This window comes from Dermacentor andersoni, chromosome 1 (assembly GCF_023375885.2).
Source record: "Dermacentor andersoni chromosome 1, qqDerAnde1_hic_scaffold, whole genome shotgun sequence".
NCBI classification, from domain to species: Eukaryota; Metazoa; Arthropoda; class Arachnida; order Ixodida; family Ixodidae; genus Dermacentor; species Dermacentor andersoni.
The window spans coordinates 248,208,872-248,222,244 of NC_092814.1; the positions used below are offsets into that span (position 1 = coordinate 248,208,872).

The 13,373-nt window shown below is 48.6% G+C and overlaps 1 protein-coding gene across 5 annotated transcripts in view; it reads left to right on the forward strand.

The window, feature by feature from the left end:
- Usp20-33 (Ubiquitin specific protease 20/33) overlaps positions 1–13,373 on the forward strand; it is a 105,959-nt gene that overhangs the window by 17,231 nt on the left and 75,355 nt on the right. For all 5 annotated transcript variants that reach the window (XR_008609316.2, XM_050195887.3, XM_055063621.2 and 2 more), the window contains 3 exons: positions 1,594–1,707; positions 2,018–2,096; positions 10,747–10,983. Coding sequence is in view for 4 of the 5 variants with exons in the window: in XM_050195887.3 (XP_050051844.1) it covers positions 1,594–1,707; positions 2,018–2,096; positions 10,747–10,983 (430 nt within the window). In the remaining variant the exon portion in view is untranslated. The remainder of the gene's footprint in view (positions 1–1,593; positions 1,708–2,017; positions 2,097–10,746; positions 10,984–13,373) is intronic.

A 13,373-nucleotide genomic window follows, 5' to 3' on the forward strand; every position in this document is an offset into this window, starting at 1 on the left:
ACGCTCAAGCGAACGCGGTGCAATCCGTCGAGCCCCCCAGGGATGGCGGCGAGCGACCATTGTTTCTTTTTCTCGTCTGCTAGCTAGAAAGCGTCAAAAAACTCTGCCAGGCGAAAATGAACTCGACCAGAGAAAACCGAACGCGCACCGAAGTGCGCCGCGCGGTGGTCGGGGACAAGGAGAAAAACGCATGCGCTCTGACTGGCTCTGGCAGCCCGCGGGTAGGGGAGCGAGAACAGAAAAATTGAAGAGGCTCAATAAGAACGTAGTTACCTTGAATGGCTTTAGTGTCCTCACTGGATGCTTTGGCATCCAGTGAGGACACTTTTGATATTTGATACATTTAATATTTTTTTTATGTGACATGACGGCACGAATGAACCACCACAACGCTTCGTTTCATCGGGCGTCGCTGCGGGCTTTGTCAACTTGTCTGATAGTGTGTTGATTTGGCTTGTGTCGTTGTATGGCCCGACGTACGACTTTGGAAGAGTTAATGAACCTTTGGCGTCAAATATTTATGGGAAAATCAAACAAAGTTCCGTAATTGAAAATCTAAAGCATACGTTTGGAAATGTCAATGCACCTTTCACATCAAAAGTTTATGAGCACTTTACACCCATAAAGTTTCGGAATTGACATCCACGCGCTCCGTAGATTCCATGATAGAGTGTAGATTTCGCGGCGAGCCCGTTCGTCATCAAAACATCCTTGAAACTTTGTGCTTGGATGGGGCTGCTTGCGTTATGTGACTCCCGGTGCATGGGGGTTGCCGCGAAATCCAGCCCGACTTCGCAATTTTTGCGGTGAAATGGCTTTTCGAGTGTGAAAAAAGACGTTCTAGACAAAATACAGAATGATTTCCGGCGCCGGGGTTGGTTTGGTCGGCGGTGCATGGACAGCACGAAAAAATTTGGGGGGGGGGGGGGGGGGGGGGGCTGAAGCCCCATAAGCCCCCCCCCCCCCCCCCTGACTACGCCCCTGCACGATCACTGCCAATACCAAGGCCTCTGAGATGGGGTGGCACAACAGAGTTGCGCCGCACAATTTTGAGTTCTTGCTTATACAAAACCTTGGCACGATGATGGGCAGAGTAGGCTGGGCGTTGTTCCACATGGGCACAGCAGCACTGCTTCCATCATTTGATTGTTTATTGCATTTGAAACGAGTAAAACAAGAAGAGCCACAAGGCCCATGGCAGTGCCTATACCTTATTGCTGATAACTACATTCAAACAAGACATATCCAACATTTTATTCGGAGTGATTCATAGATGACCTTTAATAACCTTCATATTCCACACCTTTCAGAAAACATCTCCCCGCCACGGCGGCCGCATTTCGATGGGGGCGAAATGCGAAAACACCCGTGTACTTAGATTTAGGTGCACGTTAAAGAACCCCAGGTGGTCGAAATTTCCGGAGTCCTCCACTACGGCGTGCCTCATAATCAGAAAGTGGTTTTGGCACGTAAAACACCATAATTATATTATAGAAAACATCTCATTATGTCTTGCCTGCACAGTACCTGTGGACACCTTGCAATAAGTTTATTTCTCTCTCTCTCTCTCTCTCTCTCTCTCTCTGGCGGTAGCCCCCAACTGACCAACTTTTTCTTGGATTGTGGCTCGCTGGTGCAATGTGACAAGAAACCAGGCCTTTCGAAAAGCTACATGCGTCTTGTACGGGAAATGTGGCACAAGCGCAGGTGAGTGCTTCTCTACCATCTCGTTTTCACCCACCAAATAATTCAGCAGTGCCAAATTGAGATTGAACTGCAAGCTGTACATCACTTTGACGCACAACCTATGACTTGTGCTTCTTCTTTAAAGAATTTGAAATTTGTTATCAATTGCTCTAGAGTGTGCTTGCCTTTATTTGTTTTGGTTTTGTAGGATGTTTAATCAATGGCAAAGTGAAGTGACTTATTATAGCCTGCTTCCATTAGGCATAGTTGATTTTTGAGATTAATTTATGCTTAGGAAGTGTTCTGACACTATTTTCTTTGCTTTACCTAGGCCTAGCTATGTAGTTCCATCTGGGATTGCATATGGAATAAAGATGGTCTACCCGGTGTTTCGTGGCTACAGCCAACAGGTAATTTGTACTTGAACTTTGCCTGGCTAAGCCAGCTTTAGGTCCTAGCTACACACTTTTATTGCATTTGTGGGATACAGTATGGTTAATGCAGGCACTGACTGTTTTTTCAGGCCTAGGGGGGGATAAAACAGGAGCTGAAATACAGAAACAATACAGAAAGTAAATATGCTGGGAAAAGTAATTTTGTGGGACTCAATCCAGTAGCCAGAAATCTTTTGTGCACGAAGGGCTCCAATAGTTTACTGAAATGTTTTAGTAATTGTGAGCTTCACATTTGGTTGACACAGTTCAATAGGTGTCACAATAATGCAGTTATGTCTGGAGTGATGTGAGCAGCCTCACTTTGCAATGCCAGCAGCTACTCAAAAGGAGGCTTTGTTCACTGCTGGCTTGTGGAAATGTGTGAGCTTTTTCTGTTACACTCTAGGCTCACAGGTATGCTTGCACCTGCCACTTTTCACCAGCTCCACAACAGCATGTGGTTTTTTTTATAACCTGCCATAAGTCAAGCACGCATGCATAATCTCCCTTGGTTTTTGGCACAATCCACAGTATGGTACAATGGCAACTGTTTTGCCCACCATCATTGCTGTTGCCCCCTGCAAAGTTTTCAATAAGACAACTGGAACGGTTTTAGTACTACTTTTTCCAGTGTAAATAGCATGTCAGTGATCAAAACTTGCTCCTGTGATTTAGTGTTAGTTCAATTAATGAGCTTCCAAAGCTAACTGAAAATCCAGGAAATTACCCTACCACAAAAAATGTGGAAAATATATCACCTACAACAGCTACATGCGTGCAATACATGACATCCAGAGTTTCAGCTGATGTACATTGGCCCTGTGGAGCATGTGGCAGTGCCATTGTGTCCAAATAATTGCGTACCTCTCATAAAATCAGTCAGCCAATGGTATTGATCATTGCCACATAAGCTTTTAGGAGCAAACTGAAATAAAATTTCACTTTGGCCAAATTAGTTATTGTACTGAAGGCACTGGGCAGTGGGCATGGTGCTAGTGAATGAGAAGACGACGACGACGTGTGCTTGCTTCCCCGTTTCGAGATAGCACCGACCTGTTTTAAGCCTACCGCTGCAACCTAGAGCTAGTACTGCTAGGCGAACACCCCCGTTGCATTTGGTGGAGGTGCGGGGTTTCTCTTCAACATCCTGGAACTCCGCAGACGGACGCTACCACCAGCTGTTACAATGGATAAACCGGGACCGTCCCAGGCTGCTGCTCCCATGCCCCCGGCCATCGTCTGCTCTGGTGTTATCCGCCAGCGCGATCCGGCTATATTTAGCGGCACAGACGACCGCGACGTGGAAGACTGGCTCGCCGAATATGACCGTGTAAGCACCTATAATAAGTGGGACGACCGCGCCAAGCTCACAAATGTTATATTTTACTTGACTGACGTGGCCAACCTATGGTTCCGGAGTCATGAAGCCGATTTTACCACCTGGTCGGCTTTCACGGCGACTTTGGCTGAGGTCTTCGGCCGCCCCGCAGTTCCCCGGCTTCGCGCTGAGCAGCGCTTGCGTGGTCGAGCTCAACGCCAGGACGAGACCTTCACCAGTTATATTGAAGATGTGCTCTCGCTCTGCAAGCGTGTCAACTCATCCATGGATGAAGCAGACAAGATCAAGCACGTCATGAAAGGCATCGATGAGCATGCCTTTCAGATGCTCGTCGCGAAGAGTCCCCGGACTATTGCCGAGGTCATACAGCTTTGCCAGCAGTACGACGAGCTACGCAAGCAACGTGCATCAACACGCGCTGCTCAGCAGGACACTGCGGATCTATCCCCGTTGGACTTCGGTCGCGACGCTGCCGACATCTCTGCTTTAATGCCGGAGATAAAGCAGTTCATCCGCCAGGAAGTCGCACGCCAACTCTCTCTGGCGAATAGCGCACCCGAGCCGTCGACAACCCTGGCTCCTTCGCTTCGTCACGTCATTCAGACGCAAGTTGGCGCGGCGCTGCCATCTGCCCCTCCTCCGCAGCCTGCAGCTGGACCGCTAACGTACGCTGACGTTGTCGCGCGGCCTTACACTCCTCCGGCTCCTGATTCCTACCGGGCCACCGGCACCTTCCATGTACCGCCGCCACCTTCGCATTCGATAGTCGTTCCTTACTCGGCTGCTGGAGCCCCTGTCGTCAACCCGTGGCGAACACCTGATAACCGGCCAATATGTTATTCATGCCATTTTCCGGGCCACGTAGCACGATTCTGCCGGCGTCGCAGCCCACGTTTACCTGACAGTGGGGGTGCCTCAAGCTACAGGCCTGCTCGACTTCCGCGTCAGGACCAATCTAACCTTCCTCCGGACACCTCTTACAGTCGCCTCCCCTTCGATTCACGCCGGTCGCCTTCCCCACGTCGCCGATCCATTTTCCCGATGGTTCGCCGACCCAGCCCAGCCCGAGAGGAAAACTAGCAGTCGCAGTTCCAGAGGCAAGAACTGCGTTTCCGTCGAACATTTCAAGGCCTCATTCTGCGCCGACGAACGAAATTGAACTGTCCGTAGACGGCGTCACCGTACACGCACTTATCGACACCGGAGCCGCCGTTTCTATTATTAGTGAGAAGCTCTGCCGCAATTTTAACAAAGTGACCATTCCCCTTACCTCTCTTTCTCTGCGTACGGCAACCTCGCATCGCATTCAGCCTTCAGCGTCGTGCACAGCCCGGGTTGTCATTCAAAGTGTTATGCATGTTATCGAATTTGTCGTCCTGCCTCGTTCCTCGCACGACGTTATTCTTGGTTGGAATTTCCTATCTGTCAATCAAGCTCTTATCGACTGCGCTCGTTGTGAACTTACGTTATCAGTGCCGTGTTTTGACCCTGACGACCATTATTCTCCTAAAGTTGTTGCCGCCTCTGACATCGATATCGCACCTTTCTCCGCCGCTCTGGTTCCTGTGTTATGTAGCTCTGCTGCGAACTCATCTGTTCTGTTTACGCCGTCGACCACTTGTGCGCGCCGCCGGAACTTTCTGCTTCCGTTTGCTGTCGTCACTTTTTGCGAAGGTTCTGCTGCCCTTTACGTGTGCAATCCGTCCGCCTGCCCATCATCCCTACTCCGCAACGAGTGCCTGGGTACCGCTGAAGCTTTCGATAGCATTCTCCCGGCCACCATGTTTGGTGATACGGCATCACTTCCGATTTGTGCCGTAACTCCTCCCGCCGCGACCGATGCCCCTGTAGACGTCTTCGCTCGTGCCGTCGACGCAGAACTCACACCTGCGCAGCACACTGAAATCATCAAGCTCCTCCAGCGTTTTCGTGCCTCATTTGACATTGGCCAACCATCCTTGGGCCGGGCGTCCGCAGTCGTTCACCGTATCGACACCGGCCAACAAACACCATTGCGCCAGCGTCCGTATTGTGTGTCGGCCGCTGAACGCCGTGTCATCGACCAGCACGTTGACGACATGCTGGAGCGTGGCATCATCCAGCCCTCTAACAGTCCCTGGGCATCTCCGGTTGTCCTTGTTAAAAAAAAAGACAGCTCCATTCGGTTCTGCGTCGACTATCGCCGCCTTAACCGAATAACGCGCAAAGATGTCTATCCTCTGCCGCGCATCGACGATGCCTTGGACAGTCTGCAGGGAGCGGAATTCTTTTCCTCGCTGGATCTACGCTCCGGGTATTGGCAAGTGCCAATGGCAGAGGCCGATCGCCAAAAGACAGCCTTTGTAACTCCTGATGGGCTATGTGAATTCACCGTCATGCCGTTCGGCCTCTGCAACGCGCCTGCCACTTTCGAGCGAATGATGGATAGCATTCTTCTAGGGCTGAAGTGGAAAACGTGCCTCTGTTATTTGGATGACATTGTGGTTTTTTCCACCGACTTTGCGACGCACCTCAGCCGCCTCGAGCAAGTCCTTGCGTGCCTCTCCACTGCAGGACTGCAACTAAATTTGAAGAAATGCCACTTGCGCTCGGCGCTCGCACGCTTACTATTCTCGGTCATGTAGTTTCCAAAGACGGTATCCTCCCGGACCCCACGAAACTTAGCGCCGTAACCGAGTTCCCTAAACCAACCGCCATGAAAGAGCTTCACAGTTTCATCGGCTTGTGCTCATATTTCCAGCGCTTCATCCGTAACTTTGCCTCTATCATCGCCCCCTTGACGCAGCTTCTCACCGGCAGTTCTGACCTATCAGCCTGGTCCCCGGCATGCGACGACGCATTCCAAGAACTGCGACGCGTTCTCACCCCTCCTCCAGTACTGCGACACTTCGATCCCTCTGCACCAACTGAGATCCATACGGACGCTAGCGGTGTCGGGCTCGGCGCTGTTCTTGCACAACGCAAGGATGGCTTCGAAGAGTACGTCGTCGCGTATGCCAGCCGCACCCTTACCAAAGCCGAGGCGAACTACTCGGTTACTGAAAAGGAATGTCTGGCCATCATTTGGGCAATCGGAAAATTTCGTGCTTATGTGTACGGGCGTCCATTTGACATCGTGACCGACCATCATGCCCTATGCTGGTTATCTTCATTAAAAGATCCAACTGGTCGGCTCGCCTGTTGGGCATTGCGCCTACAAGAGTACGACATCCGCGTTGTTTATCGCTCCGGCCGAAAACATTCAGACGCAGACGCTCTATCCCGGTCACCCCTGCCCTCCGGTCCTGTCCACTCGTCTATTTTCACACATGGAGCGTTCGCCCTCAACATTACCGACATGCCATCAGAGCAGCGCAAGGACCCATGGATCTCTTCGCTTATTGACTTCCTGTCTAGCCAGTCACCAGCGCCAATTTCTCGGACGCTCCGTCGTCAAGCCGCGCACTTCATCATTCGGGATAACCTGCTGTACCGCCGCAACTACAATTCGAGCAGTCGCAAGTGGTTGCTTGTTATACCCCGACACCTGCGCCCTGACATCTGCGCCACGTTCCACGACGATCCCCAATGCGGCCACGCTGGTGTCTTAAAGACATACTCTCGCATCCAGCTTCGGTACTACTGGCGCGGTATGTACCGCTTTGTTCGCCAGTACGTCCGGTCCTGCCTCATATGCCAACGTCGCAAGACGCCACCTCAACATGCCACCGGCCCCTTGCAACCTTTACCATGCCCCACGTGCGCGTTCGACCGTGTCGGCATTGACCTACACGGTCCGTTTCCCAACACTCCAAGTGGCAACCGCTGGGTTATTGTCACTATCGACCACCTCAAGCGGTACGCCGTAACTTCAGCCCTAGCATCTGCCACAGCAAAAGACGTCGCCAGTTTTATCCTACGAAACCTGATTTTACGCCATGGAGCACCTAGAGAATTACTGAGCGACCGCGGTCGCGTTTTTCTCTCCGACGTCATTGCAGCATTGCTAAAGGAGTGTCGCATCATTCACCGCACCACCACGGCATATCATCCTCAATCTAATGGGATGACAGAGCGTTTCAACCGCACCCTTCGCGACATGTTGGCCATGTATGCTTCATCTGACCACTCGAATTGGGATCGCATTCTGCGTTTCGTCACCTACGCTTACAATACCGCCACGCAAAGCACCACTGGGTTCTCCCCTTTCTTTCTCCTTTACGGACACGAACCTTCATGCACTATGGACACGATTCTGCCTTACCGACCAGATGCTTCGGAGTGCACGACTGTTTCTAGAGCGGCTGCTTACGCCGAAGAATGTCGCCAGCTCGCTCGTTCGTTGACATCTCAGGACCAGTGGCGCCAAAAGCATCGCCATGATTCATCTACTGCGGCTACGTGCTTTGCTCCTGGCTCGCTAGTCTGGTTGTGGGTGCCCTCTACTCCTCCGGGCCTTTCCTCTAAGCTGCTCTCCAAGTACCACGGTCCTTATCGTGTACTGAAAAAAACATCCGCGGTCAACTACCTCATCGAGCCAACGGAAGCGTCTTCCGACCAGCGTCGTAGCGGCCAGGAAATTGTGCACGTCTCCCGGCTCAAGCAGTGCCATGACCCTTCTGTGTTTTCCTGCCCTTAAGTCGCCAGGATGGCTACTCTTTCGGTGGGGAGTGATTGTACTGAAGGCACTGGGCAGTGGGCATGGTGCTAGTGAATGAGAAGAAGACGACGAGGTGTGCTTGCTTCCCCGTTTCGAGATAGCACCGACCTGTTTTAAGCCTACCGCTGCAACCTAGAGCTAATGCTGCTAGGCAAACACCCCCGTTGCATTATAAATGAGTAGTATACATCACTGAAGAAATATGGGCAAAGTCGCTAGGCTGGTAATCATATAATTTTCTTATTAGCAGCCTCCAAACAGCCTGGTGGTTAGCGGTTATGACGCAAGTCCCACCATGACTCCTCCAAGATTTTTTTAGCTTGATCCAGACGGCGGCAGTCCAGCAAGCCCGTGAGGCGGCGTTGAGGCAGGGCCTTGACATTCCCCCGTGGGAGACCTGAGCCCGGGTCCCGTTAAACCTTGCCGGACGTACAAGAAAGTTCTATCCATCCATCCAGGGAGCCGCAGGTGCCACCTATCTTGCGGGTCATGTCGAGGAGCAATGCATTGTAGGTTATCCATCACTTCCAGCAAGCAGTAATGGCAGCATTTCAGTTTCGGCATCAGAAACAGCTATTTTTTCTAGCTTTTTGACGTTGTTCCACTCATATTTCAAATGTCAAATTTTGCACTAGGCTCCTCTGTATCTACACTATATTAAATTAAGCTTTTTACACAGCCAAAATTTCATTCCAGTTGGCCTGAAATAGCGCATAATTGCTGTGACAGTGGGCCAGGTGTCTGCTGCAGATAATTGCTATCAAATTTGTGGTTGACCATCTCAAGTAATGTTGTGGCCACTTGCTGAGCTGTACTAAAAAAGAGGTTATGAATGTTGAATTTAGTGTACGCTAGTGTCAGGACATCTGTTTGGCATATTTACAGTCTAACGTGTTTGCAGTTCTGAAACAATGGAAACGCACACATGGAGATCACACAATGGCACTGTCTAGCTTCCTATTGCATGTTTTTGTTTTTTCAGCTCTGTAAATGTGTCAAACTACTCAAACCAACTAGCCCAGCTTTCTGCCTTTCCGTGCCGAGGATGAGTCTCACTCATTCAGGCGTTTTTTTCTAATAAGTATGCCAGTGACATGTCTCACTCGTTCCAAGGATTTCCTTTTGTCTACTGACTGCCACTGATGAGTAACAGTCAGTTTATCATTTTGGTGTGAATGCTGCGCCACTAATAGTGTAATAAAAAACTGATATTTTCATATATATTTTTTGGGTGCAGTTGGCAGAAATGCAGTGTTAGTCTGGCTCTCCTGGGTTTTAAATATGGGGACATGGAGCTGGGCAGCTGGAGTGACAACCGCCTTTTTCAATGCCGGAATCATCCCGCTTTTGGATGTTTCTTCACATCAAGTAAACGATTAGACTTGGACAGCTCTAGTGAGTTGTGTTCAGATATTCAACTTAGTACTGATGATTTCGAGGAAGAGTTTATGCCTCTGGCAGCCTCTTTCGTGTGGACGCAACTTCATGAAAATGCTGTTCCACTGGCAAAGATTTTATTTTATATGTATGTATATATATATATATATATATATTCCTGACAGCACCAGCTTCTGTTCTACAAAATGTGAAGCTTCAATTAAACTGCTTCTGTGGCCATGTCTATGTGCAGCTCAAAAATATGAAATTGAGAGCATCAGACAACAAATGAACTGTTGGTATTGCAGTAACAAAAGCTGTTCACAATGAATCAGTCAGTAACAAATTTGGTATATTTTAGTGGTTTCCCGGAAAGAAGTTGGCACCGAAAGGGTTAACTAAAAGTACCTGATATCTACTTGTCAACCTGTAGTGTTTTTTTTTTTCTCTCTAAAGTCCTTTAACAGAATGGAATGGCTTTCTGAGCCATGCTATAAAACCATTAAGCATTGACACAACTGTTTATTTTCAGTTATTGAGTAGGGAATAAATGACATGGATAATGGCAAATGCACTCTTAGTATGGTCCTCACATTCCTATATTCGTTTTCTGTCTCCTACCTAGTTTGGTTCTGGTGTGCACACTTCCATGATAGCGCCACCATGTGACGGTCAAAAAAAGAAGCTGCTATAAACATACACCAAATGGCAGAAACACATAAGAGTGGTTCTTGCACTACTGCGTGAATATTTGAATGTGGAATCGCCGCAGTAGCAGTGTACAAAGTCTGGGAGCCACCCCTCCTATAGGTGGATGCGCGCTCCACAGGGCGCTGACAAAAACCCAGACTGAGCAAACCCAGAGAGATGAGAAAATATGCTTCCAAAAAATATACAACAGATGGCATAAGTACCTTATAGATGGCCATATTTGTGTTACTGTGTGCATCAAACTGGAGAGAGTGGAGAACATACCGGTACATCAGTGGCACTAAAAGGGTTAAAAGCAAAATAGCTTTTCTATTTCTCTCTCCTTTTTGAACAGAGGTTTCCATCATCATCACTTATAAGTGCATAGGCACGAAACCGAAAAAAGTCATTCATAAAGCAACTTTCACGTTATCCTACTACATATTTTCTGAGGTGCATTTTATTATTAAAGTAAAATTCTGTGTTCCACATCCGTGCTTTCTCCTGTGAATAGTTGCTGTGAAATGTGGAATTTGCTGGCTGTTGTTCCCAACCCGTTTTAATAAAACCTTGTTGTATAGGATGCACAGGAATTTCTGCGGTGTTTCTTGGACCAACTTCACGAGGAGTTGAAGGCACCCGTAGGGGCATTTGCACGGTTGCCTCTTGGGCGGCCACGGTCACCAACGGCAGAATCTTCAGAGTCAAGCCTATCGGAGGATGAAGAGGACTTTGAGACTTGCGACTCTGGCCTGAGCAGTGAGAAAAGCTCCTGTGGTGATGATCAAGATCTTCTGCTGCGAACCCATGGTGGACAGGTAGCATACTTGTTCTCATTTCCATTGTGTAAAGTTCTGAGGACAAGGCGAGCGGTAGGAGGATGGGTACAAAGTGTCGTTCTTATTTATGCTCCTTGAGTTGATCCTTGCGCATATAAGCTTATGGCAGCCCTGCATACAATGATTTGTGAATTGGAACCCTGTATGTTCCAGAATGTCAACTCTTGGCTTAGTAAATGATCTCGATCCTTGCAATGTTGTGGCTACATGTATTTTAACGCGATAGTGTGAAGGGCCCCATGTCGCAGAAAATCCGGCGTCAGTGGCGGTAGCGTCTCCGGCCGAGAAAATAGTCTCAAACCAGGCATCTTGATCCACGCAGACCCTCCGTGTGGCGCATACGCATTACTGAACCAATTGAATTTCTGAAAGTAAAATGCATCAGAAAATTTGTAAGGTATGACTTGCACACAACCTACAGACATCATAGCGTTGGATTGTAATTTGAATATACGAGAAAACACGACTCTGTTATGTGGAAACTCAAACACAAACCCCTTTTAAGGCGATAGCATTCTTCAGCTGCCATTTGAGGTCAGTCTTAGTAGGAGTGGCATGACCCATTCGGTTCCTTGCAACACCATAAAAAAAAACCACAAAGCTCACCTTCGAGCATAGCGTTCGCCACCAGCGTTTCCAGGAAACATTACAGTCGCATAAGCTGTAGTTGCCAGGAAGCATGAGAAACAGTTGGGGATCTTTGAATACTATTGTTTCACTCCTAAAGGCGAAGCTTGAGCATCCTTCAAAATTTTCTTCACATTATGCATGCCTCAACAGTGCAAGAGCACCACCAAAATGTATAATATGGCACTTCTGGCATTACTAGTCGGGCTTGCTGCGGTACGTGAGCACAGCTTCACTGAAAATACGCAAAAATAGTGTTGTGAGGATCTTGTGCCACCACTGTGCCACAGCACTGCTGTTCAGAGGTAGCAGCAGAGAGTCAAGCTTCAGTGTTTGCAAACTCTGCTTAAACGAAGAAAACAATAAAAGACAATCACTCAGTCAAATGGCTGTTGTGTGGAAGCATGCAGTGGCCATTGCGTCACCTGGTGGTTGCTGATTTTTCAACCAATACCCACTATTTTTCTTGCTACTTCATATATGCTGAAATGCAGAGCCTCTGGGTACCTGCACATAGCTATCTTGCTGACTTTTGGGCTGTTTGCAAGTTACAGCTGCTCGTATTGCTGAGCTTGAATAAGAAAACACTCCAGAGCACTCATCACATCATTATCATGTAATGTTTGCAGAAATATGAAGTGTTGTCTTCACCAATTTTCTGGCAGTCTTATCGTGTTTACTATTCTAGGCACTTCTAAGCATCTCGCATGTTTTGTGTAGGGGTTTTTGCTTGTGCAGTAATGTTTTCTTTTTAATTAAAATTCAGTTCTTTAGTGTCACAGTCGAAACCCACAATAACGACATTCCGCAACAACAAAATTCTCGCGTAACAATTATCTCGTAACATGTTCGTATCCCCGGCGAGCGCCCATAGGATTCAATGCATTTCGTACCTCTCGGCAACAAAATGTTGCTGTACTGCAATCCCGCATCAACTAAATTTGCCAGAACATAACTCCACATATTACCTACTCTTGTAAGGCTAGCAGGCTCCAAAATGTACTCAAATGCAATTGTTTTGCACTAAAATTGCGTAAAATACCACCACATTGCACTTGTATGGGCGCCGCCATTTTTGTTCACAAGAAACCAAGCGCTGGAAGCGATCAGTGCGCTGGAAACACGTCATGGCCACCATCTTGTTTGTTGATCACCCATTCGAAGCGGCACGCATGTTGCTATCGACATGTGACGATTGTTTTTCCACGCCTACTAGGCGAGATCGTAGATCGTTGTTCGAAATGCGCATTCAGTTTGCGTTCTCCGTGGCTGACGACTCGGCGAGGCCTAGGACAATTGCGTGAGGCAAAATTGAATGCAAACTGAACGCACGTTTCGAACAACTATTGCCGGTCACGGCAGTGCACTGCGTAATGTGCACCTGGATGAGAAAAATGCAGCAAAAACAAAGAAATCCACGTCTCACAGACATGGAATTGCTTATGGCACTTGAGATGGCGGTCGCAGCATATAGAGTGTCACACATCGGGCCATGATTGAGCTATCGTCCGGAACTGCGCATCCCTTGCTTCAAGAACACGGGTTTTGGTGCCATCCGAAAGGCATCGCATGCGAATTCGGCAACGGACGTAGATTTGCGCGACAGGGCCGTTTTCTCGGTCGTTTGCCTTTGGGTACACGAGATACAATCACTTTTGCGCTCGGCACCGGACGCTTTGGTGCCTTCGGGCAACAGCGTGCGCTGGAGAAATGCTGCTGCATGCGCTTTTGCTCTGCATCTG